General features: G+C 29.6%; 1 protein-coding gene across 3 annotated transcripts in view; it reads right to left on the bottom strand.

The window, feature by feature from the left end:
- da (transcription factor daughterless) overlaps positions 1-18358 on the bottom strand; it is a 632912-nt gene that overhangs the window by 498476 nt on the left and 116078 nt on the right. For all 3 annotated transcript variants that reach the window (XM_089595689.1, XM_089595691.1, XM_089595690.1), the window contains one exon: positions 7257-7393. In XM_089595689.1, coding sequence (XP_089451815.1) covers positions 7257-7393 — 137 coding nt within the window. The remainder of the gene's footprint in view (positions 1-7256; positions 7394-18358) is intronic.

Raw genomic sequence — 18358 nt, 5'->3', positions numbered from 1 at the left:
CTCCAATTTATGCATGCATGTGTGCAATTTCAGTGAAAAATTTTATTCTCAATGAGAATTATGTTAATGTGCCAATGACAATACTAGACCTTTATGGGCTTCGAATAAGTATTATACACTTTCTGAAACGCACATCAATGAGCATGTTCATAAAAAGATTATTATATTTTGTGTTTAAATTAATTTTTTTATAGTACCAATTGATTAAATACTTCCAACTTCTCACTTTTTAAACAACACACTTTCGCTTTTTCTGTTAATTCATATTAATTTCGATTACTTTTGAAGTTCTGAATTCTACAGTTTGTCACATGTGATGAAACCCGTTTATTAATGTTATACATTACTATTAGATCAAATAATTAAATTTTTAAAGAGAACAACGTATGAATATTTTAATAAAACATTAAAGAAGGGGTCAAGTGTGCATAAATGCTTCTACATAGGTGTCTCAATATGACGAACGTAATAGACAAAGTTGCTACGTAGTTGCGCTTCTCTCACCTCTTTGAACATTTACCTTGCTAACTGTCATAAGCGTCTTGAAGTAAAAAAATAACGTTGGTCCTAAATGAAAGATTGTGAAAGAATAAAACGAACTAAAAATTAATTTATAGATCAATAAAACCTTGCATGATTAAACCACTATTAGAAAAAAATAAAATAAATCAGAAACTGCTTAAACAATTTTTGAGAACTTAAAAAAAAAATGTATGAACAGTTCTTTATTTATTGATTTTAAAAGTCACAAATAAATAAAAGTTAATTAAATATTTATTTATGTATAGGAAAGCAGCTACTTAAAAATATCTATTTCTGAATTTTGAAGAGTTGTTTAATTATATAAGACATAAAAAAAAGTTAATTGAATAAATTCATCATCCAATCGTACAAAGTATAATCGAACCAGAGTTGTTAATAAACAGAGAATGAATATCAAATTCGAAATAAGTTATGAACTTCACTATAACAAGAAAAAAAAAGTTTATTTATAAAAAGGATCACTCGTAGCTGAGTGGACAAGGTACTTGGCTAGGATACAGAAGATTGCTGGTCCAATTTTTGAGAAAAGTCTTTTTTTGGGAGAATTAGGTAAAGAAAAAAAAATCAAAATCTTAGAATTCTTTTGTTTTTGCATATTCACTTTAGTAGTATGGTGTGGCATGGTAGGGTTGACATGAAAAATTTACTTTTATTACATATTTTCGGAAATTCACGAATTAGAAACCGTTTGTTGTAAAAGTCTAAGGTTCCAATGTCACATAGGTTTTTGTTTTATGTATCAAACAAAAAAGAAATTCAGTGAAAGCACGAATTTTAATAATTTCTTTGGCTTTCTGGACCACTGTGCAGCAATGGATGCTGTCTGATGTTGCAATGAGCCTTAAAAAAACCAGAATACAGACCTTATTAGCGTGCTACTTAGATGGCAAGGCTTCACAGCCAGATATCGAACTTTATGCGAAGCTACGCTGCCCTGACTACATTTACTAACCAGCTAAGAAAAGCATTAAGTACATATGGGTGATTGTAAAAATGCAACTGACGGAAGAGAATTAGATATGAATGCAGATGCTTAGAAAATTAAAATCCTTTCCAGGATCTAGAAGGATTGATTCCTCTATCAATGTAATGGCAATCTTGATTGACAGTGCTATGAGATACGTTATTTTCGGATATACAACGAGCTTATACCACAAAGCAGAGAATAGTTTTTGTGAAAATTAGGAGTTAAAAAAAGCAATTCACCATTGCTCAATTGCCACACTACAGTTTTAATTGAGGTAAGTATTTTTGTATTTTCTCCCCTACCAAGAACAATTTAGTGCTCTTCCTATAAATGAATCAAACTTGTTTGCCCACAAAGCGAATGGTGATATTAAAAATACTATATCTCTAAATATTTCAAAATATGAACTCTAAAAGGAAATTATACTGTAAAGCATCATGGTTGGTGGCCAAATAATTGTATAGCAACCGGAGTAAACAACAACCAATGTTTATCTGCCGTATAAAATAAGTATAACACTGATTCACTGATTACCAAAGGGGAGTAGTACATTACATTATAAGAGATGAAACTCAATGATCTTCTCCCGGCGGTGAAGTTGCAAACTGGGGTAAAACCGCCAGAGTGGATTATCGAGTTACGTCCCATGTGATGTATGCTATTCTTCTTACTTTTTTCAACTTGACTTGCGTGCGAACGAACACCGTTGCGTTAAATCTTTTCCTTCAGTGTTTGTAATGAAGGTATTTATATCGCTTGTACTTTATATCTATTATTCGTTGGTTTGTACTGATTTTCTATTGAACTTCTTAATAAAGCCTGAAGAGGTTGACACTCCAGTCAAAGAAACGTTGCTGTGTATAAAAAATACGCGGTGTGTGTGTGTTTTATTTTCAAAGTTTGCCCCAAAAGATCAACTCAAAAGAATTATTAATTCGTGTTCTTCTTACTACTTTGGCCGAAAATTTGTAGTTCATTAGCCATAGGGTTGCCACCTTTAAGTTTCATGAAATCGGGAGATCATATATATACAAAGTATAATGAAGTCATGTGATATATTTGTAGAGGTGATTTATATATACAATAACAGTGAGTAAGCTTAGCTTATGCGTGTATATAGATGTGCAGCCTAAGGGTGCAGTCCCATGGTACGTATTAGAGCTCCGCAATAGATTCTGTGCGATAGAAAGAGCCAATCAGAGCTATCGCGAACTTGTCCATTTTGCTCTCATTGGTTGTTGATTGGTTGTCCCGCGCCCGAACGAAACTAATATGTCGCTTTGACACTTTACACTCGAATGTGTGCATGTTTCAATTTAAAAAAAAAAAAAAGGAAATAAATTGTAAGTATCGATTTTTTTTTTTTTTTTCAATACATCTATTTATAAAAGCCAAAAAGTCGGGAGTTTAAATTTAAAATCGGGAGTCAGGAGAAATGATAGCATTTCGAGAGTCTCTCAGTGAAATCGGGTGAGGTGGTAACCCTAATTAGCCATCAGATAACAATCAACTTCGGTGGTAAGTGACATGATAGGTTATGGTTAGGGCAAAACTAAAGGGCCTGTACCATCCGCTCACATTTGCGACCCGATCAAAGCGAGGGTTGTTGGTTAGTGGATTTTAATAAGCCCTAAAAACAAGAGAAGTTGATCAGACCAACTTAATTTGATTAAAAATCCCTTAAATTTTATTTGACATTAAATGACATCTTCTAAATTTTGTTATTAAATATATATTTTGCTATATTAATAGCATCTTAACATTTATAAGTTAATATTATTATTTATTAGACTTCTGGGCATCGGTTGCTGCAAAAGTCACATGTTTGATTCTTATAAGATTTTTCCTATAATCATTTAATCATTGTTTCTATATTTGTATTGAGGTTAGAAATTTACCACATTGCAAGTTACCGAAAGAGATTACATGCATTATACGACAGATTTATAGTCATACCCTAGTTGGATGCGTGCTCTTTATAGAAGTTTTGTCTCAGTTCAAAAAAATGAATAAGTACAGCGAAGGTAAGTACCTACTTAATAGTTATGCACTTTTGCACTGTTTCTCGCGCTCTCTTTATCTCTTTTTCAAATAAGAAGAAGTAGAGAGCGGGAAGTTTTTTCTCCTAACCTTTCTACGCAATATAGATGTCACGTCGATAGGGAAGGAACATTGGCTTTCGTTCCTATACATCACTGCATCTGAAACTTTAACTTTCGGGCGAAGTAGTTAGAAAATACATTCTTAATCATAGGCGAGATCGGTGTAAAATGAATAAACTCACTACTCTTTTTTTAGTATGATTATATTATTTGGAATTAGGGGTAATACTACCAAATCCTTTTATTTAATTCTGTAATACGTTAGTTGACAGAAATCTTGAAACGTGATCTCAATCGTAAGGTGTGTGATTAGTTTTACGTGTGATAAGTAACTGAAATTTTATTTTTTGCACTGTACTACAAACTCTTATGGTATTAGAGCAGTCGTACTCTCGCTCTATGTAAGGATTGTGAGGAAAAATTAAGGAAAATAGTATATTGCGTACCTAGGACAGAATGTGAGGCTATTACTTACCACGCACAAGATCTGTGGTAATGCGTGGTCAATAGTAGCCCCAATTTTTAGCCGTGGTGCGTATACTTTTTTTCCTTACATCTCCGCTGAAAGTTTGACACGAAAATTCATATGATTTTTACTCCTCATTGAAGTAATATTAATGATTATTGTAACCTCTACCTCTGCACTGTACGCAGCGGCCATGCTCCTGTGACAGTCGATCATTTTATTAAGAACTCAACTCGTTATACTTTTTGAACCTCTACCATTTTACTGTATGCAGCCACCATGCTCCTGTGACAGTCAATAATTTTATTGAAAAAATAATTAATGCTGATGTTTCTTATTCATTCATGGAAACACAAGGAAAAAAAACTATAGGAGAAACTATCGATTATCTCGCGGTGTCAAAATAATAGAGTCTGATCATGGCATTCAATATATTGCATATTTCACTAAATCATATTAGTCATGTGACGTCATTTGCCTTTTCAATACACAAATGTGAAAAAATATCGTTAAAGAAATGAAATAGTTCACTACTATAACATTGTGATATGACGTCTATTATTTAGATGCGGTTTACTGAAACGAAATTCAAATAATTTGATAACAAATCTTTGTTTTGCTCATGTTACTTAAAGATATCCAATGATTCTTTGTGTTGCGTAAACTATAAAAGTTATACGTCTGTTAGCCATATATCAATATAATGTAACGTCTGCTACTGCTGTTGCTGCTGCTGCTGCTGCTGCTCCTTCTGCAGTTCTGCTGCTGTTGCTCCTCGTCACATAATATTTAGCTATGAAAAATAATTTTTTAGTGCTTACAAAGAATGAAAGCCAGACATACATGAATAATTCAATAGACAAGAAAGAGAACAAAAAGAAAAAGCTAAAATTTTGTTTGTAGTTAGCTGAATAGTTAAAAAGTTAAAATGAAGATAGAGAATTGTATACAAGAGTTGACACAAAGAAAGCTTACAGAAACAAAAACAAGTCCTAAAAATATTGCTGCGAAATATATAAATATGATTGAGTAGGAGCTAATAAAATATAATCTGGGGAACAAAAAATTGCAAATGATAGATTAAAAAAAGTAAATTCTGAAATTCAAGGTAAGGAAGAAATATGAAAAGCAATAATAGAGAGGCATTTCTAATACTTGGTACAATGAAAAAATAAAGAAAAATAACAAAATATTTATGTATATATATAAGAGCGCGCGGTGGCTCAGTCGGCTAGGTCATGGATTGGCACGCGGGAGACCGTGATTCGATTCCCGGCCAGTGCGACTTATCGGGCAAGTACCTCTGTGATTTTCCACATGTGCTTTTTCACCATGCAATGCTCCTCGAGGAGGGTTTAGGCGACCTCCTCGCAGCATAATTGCCTAAATTTTCTCCTAGCACCCTCCCAGTAATGGGAGGCCTCCCACCCCTCTTCCTTTCCTTCTCGAAAGTGCTAAGTGCCCATAGTAGTGCTCTTATTAAAAAAAAGGAGCCGGACGTAGAGCACTATAATATATAAAAACAAGATTTATATATGTATTGTGATCAAAGATAAGTACACTAGTGAAAGAAATATAGAATCAAAAAAAGACTGATTGAACCTTAAAGTATATTAAAAACTCGTATCAGCAGATTTAAAGGGTGCAAGAAATAATGTAAGTTAGTAACGTAAAAGATGAATTAGTTATTTAAAATCTTTAACAAAAGGCTTAAAAAATGGAAATAATTAGGTTGCCCAACAAAGGAGTACATGCAAAATACAATATAATTTCATACAAGAGGTAAAGTAAAAGGGTTAGTCTAATAAGGTTGTAGAATGCGTAAGAAAATTAATCATACAGAAACTTGATTTAAAAGGGTATGTGGTGATGGTCTATACTGCTAAATGTCAAATAACTGATGACACAAGCTTATGTTACCCAATTCAATGAGCGAGGATGCAGGTATACATATAAAAGAGTAAGATGAGGTAGCCCACACTTAATACAAAACTTCCCAGAGGGCCAAGGGCAGTGTGAAAAAAGTAAAGGTGCTGGCTGCCATGAGTATAATGCAATGTGAGACAGTGATCTGCAATTGAGTACTTGCAACAATTTCTTGAAAATACACCAGTTTTTCAGTACGAAGCAGTTTAAATTTTACCAAAAAACTCAATATTAATGATTTCTTATTAAAAATAAAATACGTCAATAGAGCTCACGATCTTAACAATATAAGGCGTAGGGACTTCGATTACAGAGTACACCTATTTCACCAAAATTTGTTCTCGATATCAAAGTAAATTTTTTGCTGTATTTTTATTTTTTCCATTTTTGTGTGCCATTTTTCACAATAAAATGTAATAACATAAGTTAGACTCTTCGTTTCTTTTCGATCTGATTGGATACCCTTAAAAGTTATTTTTCATACTATGAGCGTAAAGTGTGCTCGCGGGCTTAAGGTATATCTTTGCACCCTCGGAAAGAAAAACGTTGCTCACACCTTAAGCAAAAACACATGACCCCCCTCCCATTTGATTTTATTTTTGAACTGTTCTACTTATTGTCAGTAGGGTTGTTTCATTAACAGAGAATTATACTATTAATGTAAGAAAAAATAGGTCAAAGATGAATTAGATTTTCCTTTTTACGTAGTTAAAAATGAAGTTCTTATACCATTTATGTTAATTTTTGTTCTTATTTTTTGCAAAAGTAAGATCCTATCAGTGTGTTGTTACTTATTAAACTTTGTTATCATAATTTTATAAATAAAAAAGTTTCAACTAAGACTTTCTTTAAAATAGAAAAGGCTACTGAATAGTTTTAGTAATATTCAAAGAAGCAGAACACACGATGCAGCATAATTTAAGACAAAACATAAAATTTTCAACGACCATGCAACTTTTGAGTAAATATAAATTGTATACTACATGCCTTAGCTAGAAAGAAAATCGCTTGTATGGGTTGCCTTCAGTTTGGCTAGCAGTGAATTGCACAAGCAGTAGTACTTTACTGTATGTCAGAGGTGCGTACGTTTTTTTGCATACGTATGCTTAAAAGTTTGTGTTTGACTATTTTTTAAAAGTGTAAGCTTATGTTGAACTGATACAGAGATTACAACCTTTTTGTAGGGATGTAATAAAAGTAATTTTATAACGATGAACGATGGTTGTTATTAATCAATATAAAATTTTCTTACCATAGAATCGTGTGGTATGTGCATACTGTAATTTGGTTGTGAAAGGTGCGTTGGCGGGTACCCGTTGTAGGGTGGCTGTATACTACTGCTTTCTCCAGGCCAAGAATCTGTAGCACCTGTGTGGCTTAGATTTTGATCTTAAATAAAATTTTATTTTGTTAATCATAAATGTGACTATACTCAACACTAATTATTTATTAATAATTGATTGAGAAAATGTATCTAGAAAAAATCTATAGTTTATAACGTTCACTTAAATGAACTTATAATAAATATAACTTATAATTGCTACTTATTAAATACAAGGGTATTTTGTGTTTCAGCTTTGATTATTAATGAAGTACTACTTTAGAATCAAGAAACGAGATTCCGAAAAAAGGGCTTAAGTTCTCATGATATATTTGATGCTATTATTTATATTTAAAAAAGAATACTTGTTAACGTCTTGCTTGCATGTAACGTTACATAGTTAAACTGTCTTTATTGCCGAAAAAATTAAATTTTCACCTTGCAAACTTTCGAAAATGTTTTAAGAAAATATTTTTGTTCAGTGCATAGGCAAAAAAAATTTTTTTTTACTGTGCTTGATAATAGAAACCTTATAAGTTGGCTACAATAATTTCAAGTGCACTACAATCAAGTTTTAAATAAGCCTCAAACTATACTACAGGCTCAAATGTATTATTTAATACATAAGGTTATCAGCCAGTGGTAAGTACAGTAAGAACAGGGAAGACCAGACGTGTGTTCAATTTTGTGAAATTCTATGAGAATAGTACTAAATTCGCTCCAATATAATAAAATAATTTACTTTCAGTCTGAAGAATATAATAACTAATGAAAGAAATGTTCAGACTGAAATAGAAGAATTAGGAAAAGAAAAGTAGAGCAAGTAATTTAAAGTTCAAAAATAAATTTAGTTAGAAAAAAAAGTAGAATTTTCTGCAATGTTTCACCAAAAATTCTGTTAAAGGTTGTAAACGTGCGTATAACAAAAAAAAGGTCTAAATTTCATCTGCCAATATATGCCCAACTAGTTTTCACCTAACACTTGTGAAATTTAAGTGTCACTCTGGTATATTAAACTTTCAAGAGGTTTACGTAAAAAAACAAACGATTTTAAAAATTCACGAAGTTAACAGAATTAACGAATAATTAAGTTTTCAAAATTCATCGTGAATGTAAATTACAATTATTACAATACTTGAATAAAAAAAGTATGTTATCACAGAGCGAAATATTTGAATACTTTGCAAAATTATAAAATCAATTATGTGTAACATATCGGGTTGGCTTTCTACTATTTTTTATGTGTATTGAAAATTGCAACAAATCCTGACTGCTCTTAGAAAAAGTTTATGAAGTGTATAATTGTTCAAACCAAAACATTAAGAAGGCTTGGACGATTTTAAATAAAATGCTGGCTAGCTCTGAAATTTAGAATTTATGTAAATAAATTATGCTGGATTTTTTTATGAAAATAAAATAGGGAGGTCAACACATTTATTTTCAAGAGTTTCACTTGTGAAGATTAGTCTTTTCAACACATAACCTTACGAAACCTAAAATTCAATTTACTACCGTACCACAATAAAAAGTTGCATGCCCACACATCAAGTTGGTAAGTTTAGTTTGGATTACAAAGAATCTATGATTTAAAAAAAAGATAGGATCAACACGTTAAACTTTGAGAAAATAGCGAGGAAAACGTTGACTGAGAGAATTATTTTGTTCAGGAACTGTGAGTGTGCATGTCCCGAAACAATATTAACAATCTGAAGATGAAATGATGTTATCATTAAATAATAACATATCGAATATATTTAACTTTGTTCGAAGCATTTGTTTACTGTTCTACACCATTTATAACAAACAATATATGCACTATTTTTTTTTATCCAGCTGATCAAAAATGTTTTGGATGATTCTTTTGTTGGTGGTAACTCGTGGTTTATTGTTCACATTCTTCCCTAGTAGGAATATCAAACCTTATAATTCTCAAGTTTTAATTGCTTTGAGGAGCATTGTTTGATGAATACTAGTCTTCGAAATTTTTGTTTTCATAGCTGGTTTAAAGGTCGTTAAATATATTTTTGAGTTCTTATTCTCTTTGATTCTTTATAATCTAGCTTTTGTATTTCATATAAATTCAATACTTTTGGTATTTTTCACAATTTCAGATGTGTCAACACAAATGTTATAAATAAGTTTTTGTAATACTAAGACATCCTTTAACGCATTATGTGCGTTCATAACATCACTTTTATCTGAAAAGTCATTGGCTAAATTCACAGATTACAGTCCACTAGCATAAGTGTAGGTGTATAACAGCAGAATAGACAAGGTGTGGTATTGTCAGTTTTATAGTGGTAGGGCTGTCAACCTTACACATGGTACCTCGGGAAAACCAATATACATATTTTCTAATATCGACTTTCACAATGGCTTTCCTGCGTACTACTGCTATTTTGTTGACACATGTATATAATCAATATGATTGTAAAAAATAATACAAAGAATCATTTGTATGACAAGTACCCCTCAGGGGCCCATCAATAAATACGACACCAAATACCCAAGCCTCCTTAAAAGTGTATTTTTTCTGTAAAAATGAGAAATAGCTTTAATGCTTATAGCATAATTAAACATTAAATATTCTGTATCCATTCAAAAAAGGTAAGAATTATTTGTACTCAAAAGCTGAGTAATAAAATTCAAGTATTTGCACACCGATCGGTTTCTGAAAAATTTTACGTAAACAGTTATAATTTATCATCATTTTTTTTTCTGCAGTTGATGTTTATTCAGTCACTTATTTTTCAAAAATAAGCATAAAGCTAGGCCCAGTGAGTTATATATTACAGATTTAATCATTTTGCAAAATATCGGCATGTCTTGCTCTGTAATAAAATATATACCATATTTAAGTATTACAATAACTGTAAGTAAGATACATGATAATTTTTGAAAACTTGACTTTTTTGTTGCATTTTTAATTTCATTTCGAAAATAATTTCATTTGCTTAGACATTTTGATAAACAATTGCATTCTACTGTCTTACTATTTTGAGTTTATAAGAACCACGTAATATGGCAACAAACTTGAAAAAATTAAATAATTAATTTGTTATTGTTAAACTACATTTCGTAATTTTCTTTTTACTTAAGTATTGTAGTATAAAAATTATTTTCGTAATTAAATTGTTTTGAAAGAACAACATCTCTTTGATGTAGCAACAAACTTTTTTTTCATCTATTTCTTTCTCTTCAAGAGCTAATACTGCTACTTGTTTTTTTGAGAAAATGCTCTAAAAATAATTCATGAAAAAAAAAACACCATAAAAAATTTTTAAGTTAGTTCATACAAATCTCTGTTAATAGTAAGAACACGAATAAGGTGCAGAGACCAGCGTATAATAAGTTATTAATTTGTCAAAAGTCTTACTAATTTTTTCGTGTTTTTGATTATCTGACTAACTTTTGAATTGTCAAAATTATCATATTTTAATATTTTATCTTCAAATTCAACATGCTAATATTTTCGATTAGGTTACTCTTTCATACAAAATTGTCTTAAAAAAACAAAAAATAAAAACCTGTTCCATTTCATTAATTAGTTTTAAACTAGAAATGAGGAGTTACTGTGCAAAGCGCACAAGGGGGGGGACCCACTAATATATATACATGTATAAATTTATGCATACGTTTTTTTACGCGTGATTTTCCACGCATGTTTGTGTAAAGTGTGTTATGAAGAAAAATCGATTCCTTACAACATATATAGATATTTTTTAAAATATTTTGTTCTGTGAATTGTTTACTTTTTAGATCGAAACGTCAATTACATTTGTGGGTATTTATAGTTTAGTATGGATGTTCTGCAAATTGCAAAAAGGCGATTTGCAAAGGATTACTATAATATATGAACAGTATAAAACACTTCCTTTGGCAAGAACTGGTCTAAGATTTTGGTTTTCATCATGTTTCTTCCCCTAGCATCCTGTAAACTATTACAATAAATAAATTCAGGACATCACTTTGAGCAATGACAGTAACTTAAAATTTTGAAGTGGTTAATCAACTTGTGGTAGCATGGCAAGAACTTTCAAAGAACGATAAGCAAATAAAAAATACTAATAGAATGTACCTTATTAACTAATTTATCTGCGGCTACATTCATAGCCTAACCGCTAATGCTGTAAAAAATGAATAAATAGGCGAAATAAGAACTTTTGTGTATTAAACATCTTCCTAATTATATTTTAAGTGTTTTCTCGCAAATTTGCATGGTCAAATTTGTTAAAAAACATAAAAATTAATATCATATCAAGTTAACCATGATAAAATATGCATTTCAAAATCTCTTTTCATTAGTTGAGAAATTAAAATGCAAACTTAAAAGTAAATTGTGCACGTGAGCACCAAGGCCAAATTTTAAAAGTTGCCTGCAGAGCGCAATCTCACCACTTTATGTGTCATTTTATAAATTTTTATGATCATGAGCTGGAATGGTTAAGCAAACCATTTTAAATTTATTTTTGCTCTCGTTATTCTCAATATTCTATTTTGTAGTTTTTTTTTAAATATTCTTAAAAATGAAAAAACATTATTTTGGATAAAAAAAAACAACTTTGACTGATTTTTCTTAAATGCATTTTGTTTGAACACTACTTTTAGCACACGTTTTTTACGAGCAACGTGGACTTCAAGGTGAAATAGTGCATTAAAAAGAAAATATCAAAATTTTTTTTTTAATAATTACGATTTTTGAAGTTTAATTCAAAATAAATACGTTTTACATCAAACTTAAAAACACACTATCATTGTATACGTGGTTTACAAGCTAGTTAGTTTTACATTAATATTTTCGTTTAAGTGTGTAGATGTTTCATATTTTTTTACCTTAAAAAACTTTTTAATCTTACTTGAATTTTTTCAAACCTCTTTTATAATTTTTTTCTTGATCGTTAAAACTATCAAGATAAAGTGGTAACCAAAGAAAAAGTATCGTCTCAAATATTTTCTATTCTTAGACAGGCTCACAACATCTCATTGTTTTGTCTTTGTATATAGAAGCTACGTTTAACAATAAATTAGTACCTACTCGGAAATTGGAGAATTCTTACTAACAGGTGCGTCATAAAATAATACCCCAAAAAAGTAACCGTCATCGTACATACCACTAAACTGAAACATATAAATTTTTCTACAGTTTAAGATTCAAGACATAATTAGGCTTAACCATCTATACGTTGAACAGTTTTTTAGTATGCTAATAATGTTTTTAGTCATTGTGCAGCAACTAAAACTTATGTCAGGGAGAAGACAGCAAAGAAGCAGGTTGCAAATTAAAAGAGAAAGAACAGATGTATCTCGTAATATTGATACTAAGACACCAATGCAAGATTTATTTTTAGAAATGATAACAATACAGTTTTGAACCATATGTACAAAGAAAATTTTCCTTTAGAGATTTGCAACCCCTTACAAATATTTAAGTACCATGAGTTAAGTATCTTATTTCTGTGAGTACGAGCAAAATAAGGCCTTTTTTCAGAACAATCCTGATAGCCTATCGCTACAAATCTGGACGTAGACGCAAATAAGCTCGGATGATTAAGTAATTCAATAATACGCCCATCGACAGTTGGTAAGTGACTAAATACAACGTCCAATGGTGGTACTATCATATTTTGTATTAATTTAAAAAACAAAAAAACGTTTCGGTCGTTTGGACAACATCCTGGTTCTCATTAGGTACATAAAATCCATGAGTAATATTTTAGTAAGCTACAATCAAGGCAAATTCAGTTGAGTGTATCACATACCTCTAACTCTTGCGAGAGAAATGTAAAATCATAATGTAGTCAGAGTTTCGAGTTTAGCGGCTTTTATACTCTGCACATATATAAATGACATAATACACGCAAGAAATACAATCAAATGAGAATCGAAAACAGTTTCTTATGAGAAGCACATAAACAGTACATGTGTTCCTAATATTATATCCTATAAATGAAAAAGGCCCTGAAAATAATGTATATCAAGTTAATCCTCTTTTCTAATTAACTTAACGAGAGACTTATAACAGTCTTTTAATTTCCTTGTATCTTATTGTCTATAAATATTATTGTTTTAAAAAAAAGGCGTTTTCCATAATTTTGTTCTGAGTCAAAAATTTTTGTTTTATCAAAATGGAAGTTATACATAAATTCAATGCTGTGTTGTAATAACACAGGTCTATCCTTTTTTTTCTCATGTTCCTTTTGTGTTCTGCCATTCTTAATTTTAGAGTTCTAGATGTTTGACTGACATAACGGCAGTTGCAATTTACATCCTTTCCAAGAAAAAAAATCAAATTCAACTTATTATTCAAAATTTTTATTTCTCATACATTTTTGTACCTGAAAAGGGCGTTATCCAAACAAATACGTTTTCTAAATAAATACAAAATATGATAGTACCACCATTGGACAACGTTTTTTATCAGATCTTCAAGGTTAGCAAGCTTGTGTCGAATTTGACTGAGATTAACTCTGAAGGTTGGTTAGAATAAAAAATTTAGTAGACAAACAGGAGGTATATTTGTTCTTTTAATCTAAATATGATAATAATTAGCACTTTGTTTTATTTGGCATTTTGTGAAACTGAAATAAAAATTTTGGTAATAAAGTAAAAAGATTTTTAAAAATAATATTGTTATCAAATAAGAAAAAGTAATTTGGCTTTTTCAGACACATTTGTGGTAAGTGTAGAGCTTTTTTAAATAACAATTAATTATCTTAATGATCAAAATACCTAAATTGACAATTTAAGACTTTTTGATCTACCGTTTTAGTCATAAAATTCAAATATACAGTTAATACGAAAACTTTTGAGTAACTTAGTTTTGAATTCTGTTAATCTTTAGTTGTAAGCCATAACAGATTAAAGAAAGACATCTGTTAAAAAATTTGAATCGTGAATAGCATTCCTCTATCTATCTATTTTTTTAATAACTAGAAAATCAAGTGTAGTCTGAATTAAAGTAAAGTTAGAAGCATCTTTGATGGAGCATAAGTGAATAAACTTATGGATAAATGTATTACATGTTTAACACAAAACACGATGTAGCTGTACTTTAGTCCCTAAAATAATGATATATATATTTATATACTGACATTTCTGTATATTTATACGTACCTTTAAGAAAGTAATATAATTTTTAGATGTATTTATCTGTCAGAATATAATTACTGTTTGATGACTTATGAAGATAAAAATTTATCAAAAGTTTAATATAAAATTACGCAATAATTAGTATTGTGAAAGTGATAAATGTTAGATAATCATAAGACATAAGAAGCATTTCATTTGACATATAAAAACCTTAAAATATTATGATAAAGTTATGCACTATTTGTCAAAAAAAGTTTAAAAGAGGAATACAGTTAAATCGAAATTTAATGTCCCATTAAAAAGATTAGGACTATATAGGTAAATATGGAAAATCGTTTTGTAGAGAAGATGAAAAGAAAAGGCACAACAAAAATTGACATGAAAAATATTTATCATATAAAATTGTATCAGAATGAAAGGAAAAAATTAACGATTAAAAATAAAAATTATTGGTCATGATTTCATATCCAAAAGATTACTTACCATCTGACATTTGACTCATACTTTAAGAAGGCATATTCTATATTGTTAAGATCCAAGCAAGGTCTGAAAATTTTGTAAAGCTTCATTTTATTAGGAAAGAAAACAAAAACTACCTATTTCTGACATACAACAAAACTTTTTTGTACGAAAAATGAAATTATAAATTTTGGTTTATGTAGAAATGTTTGTCCTGAGCGTCTTAGGCCAACAAGAAAAAAAATTTTGTTTTAATATAATATTAAAAGTTAAAGTTTGATCTTAACTTAACTAACAATCAGAAAAGTTAAGGTACATGAGTATAGTTAATTATATTTTATAATTAAAATATAAGTATGGATATAAAAACATTGGAAAAAAAATTGTCTTAAGAATTTGACGTAGCTATTGAATTAACTCTACTTCGTTTTTGAATTTTAAGTACTTTACAAAGTTTATTATGCTTTATTAACTTTTTACGGTACACTGAAAAAATTAAGTACTCAACTCAAAAAGTGGAATCCCACCGGAATGCATATATGTATGTATGTATACATGGATACATACATGCATATTTATGTACATGCATATATATATACCTATATCAGTACATATATTAAAACAAGTTACATCCATTAAAGATTAAGTAAAAATTCTCTTTTCGGCTAGATCAACGAACGCTGCAAATATTCCTACTGACGCAAGAACACGATGTCAGAATATCAGAAAAACCTCCAGGAGCATTCATAGCTTTACAATCTGATAGTAAGTATATTCTTAGGGAATTTTGGAGGCACAAAATATAATCTTGATAGAATTAAACTACTGTTTTAAATTTTTTTTTTTTTTTTTAGATAAATTATGGACTATTATAGACTGTTGTACGTCTGGATATCAAAGGGATAAAGTATACATGAGGCATAAATGAGGCTCTGCTCTCTCAGCTGACGTTCACTGAACACAGCAGCTACTCTTTGTTGTTTAAAGGCACTGAAATCTTTGATTGCTATTCATCAAAAATCTCTAATTCATAAAATAAAGGAAAAAAATAAATAAATAATGACAAGTACTAAGGGCTATGCTGTTCAAATTGACTTTATTTGAAAAACGACGTTTCGACTACTCCAAGGCAGTCCTTATCAAGTCACTAAAAATTAATATACAGCAATGGTAATATAAATATGTATATAAAGATGTACACAACAGAAAACGCACTAACAATGTATATAAGTTTTATCTTTACTTACAATATTAAACAATAATCGCAGAGTGTCGTCAATGTAAAATGTTTATTCTACTCAACTGCAATATAGTACTATACATAGGAATTCTTTTTAAAGCTAAGTAAGGACATGTGTATGTAGTACTACAACAGTGGTGAACCTGGTGTAGTACAAAATCAGCGGTAATTTATGAAACTGAGTTTATTTTTACTTTAAAGAATCAAACTCAATATCAAGGAAAGTGGCCACTAACCGATAAATAGAGATTGATGGATATAAATTGTTATGAATTATCAAATTATGAGAATTGTTATAAGTATTTGTTAATATAAAATTCAAAAACTGAGCTTAAACTTTGTGTACCTGTAACTTTGTTAACTGTATTATATTTTTTTATAAAAACCATTTCTGATATTAAACGCTTATAAAAATTTGGTTCATTATCTATAACTTTAAAATCATCAAAATCAAATGAGTGGCCACTGTCCTGTACATGATTAAAAATAGCTAATTCATTCTTTTTACTTTTCACATCTCTCTTATGTTCATTTATTCTTTTTGATACGACTCGACTAGATTGACCAACATAACATTTATCACAATTTTTACATTTAATAGAATAGACTGAACAAACTTTATCCTTATTTTTAATTGAGTCTTTTCCCAATTGGTTTGAGAATTTTTGTTTATTTACAGATTTAAGAATGGTTTTATAACTTACTTTATTTAATAAACTTTTGAAGTTACTATCACAATTTTTTATATACGGTAAAACAATATAGTTTTTGTTATTATCATTTAATTTTTTATTTTAATTATTATTATCATTTTTATTATCATAATATATAATTTTTCTTCTTCTCTCTGCGTGTTTTTTTATGAAATCGGGTGGGTAATTGTTTTCTTTCAAAATTTCATATACCTTCTTTAGGTTGTTATTGTGATAACAAGTGTCTGACAATTTAATTGCACGATCGACCAAAGAATAAATCACTCCAATTTTTTGTGACAATGGAGAGTGTGACCAATAATTCAAATATAGGTTTGCATGTGTTGGTTTCTAAAACCAATTGGTTTTAATGCGTCCATTATTATTCCATGTTAAATTCATATCTAAATAATTTATGCTATTGTTATTAGGTGTCTCCATAGTAAACTGTATATGCTTATCAATTGAATTCAAATAATTTAAAACCTTGTCGGATTCCGAAATCTTAATGCAAGCCAACAAATCATCTACGTAAACTTTTATTAATTTAATTTCAAAGGGACCGAGAAATAATAGCATTTTTATAATGTGACGCATAATTATATCTGCAAGTGATGGGCTGCATGGATTTCACATGGCAGATCCAAACTTTTGTCTGTAATTTTTGTTATTGAAGCTAAAATAATTATTCTCCATAATGAACCTAATGATATTTAGAAATAAAAAGAATTCTAAGTTAATTTTTAAATTTAAAATGTGCCAAACTGATTCTAAAGCTACTTTTACTGATTCAAAATGAATGTTATTAAATAAAGCAACGACATCAAAACTTACGATACAAAAACCGTCAGGTATAAGAAAATTCTTAATATCATTCTTAAGTTCAAAACCATTTTCTACGTTATGAGGTGAAGGAGGTAAATTATTTTTTAAAAATTCTGAAACCCACTTTAATAAAACATATGTGGGAGATCCTATATTTGAGATTATAAGCCTCATGGGCTGATTTAGTTTATGTACCTTAACTAAGCCACAACACTTAGCCAAAATACGTTTGTCCCTTATTGTGTTAAAAACTTTTTTATTACCACTATCACCAAAAAGGTCTGACCCATTCAATTCATTCAACAGGTTACTTGTTTTATTGATTAAAGAAGGTAGGGGATTGTGCTCTACCACCTCATACAATTTTTTGTCATTCAGACTTTCTTCAACTTTATTGATATAGTCTTGCCTATCTATAATGACAAAAGCTCCACCCTTGTCACTTTTCGTGATCATTATGTTTTTGTTATTTTTTAAGAACTTATTACAACTATTTAACATGTTTAATATTAATTTGTCCAAGCTACTTTTATTGTTATTTTTTATATGTGTTTTTACTAAATCTAGAATCTTAAACTTTATATTGTTACTAATACTTTGATTTTTATGTAATAGTTTATTTAGACTCTCAAAAAGTTCTAGATAGACTCTTTTGGTTTTATTTTGATTTTCAAAATCAAAGAAATTAAAATTTCTTCCTAGATTTATACAAACTTGTTCCTCTTCTG

Source organism: Copidosoma floridanum, unplaced genomic scaffold (genome assembly GCF_036245765.1).
Source record: "Copidosoma floridanum isolate Cflo_tuat_1 unplaced genomic scaffold, Cflo_Japanese_pri ptg000027l, whole genome shotgun sequence".
Lineage (NCBI taxonomy): Eukaryota > Metazoa > Arthropoda > Insecta > Hymenoptera > Encyrtidae > Copidosoma > Copidosoma floridanum.
Note: the sequence above shows the minus strand (reverse complement) of the source record. Positions and strands in the feature narration are given on the sequence as shown.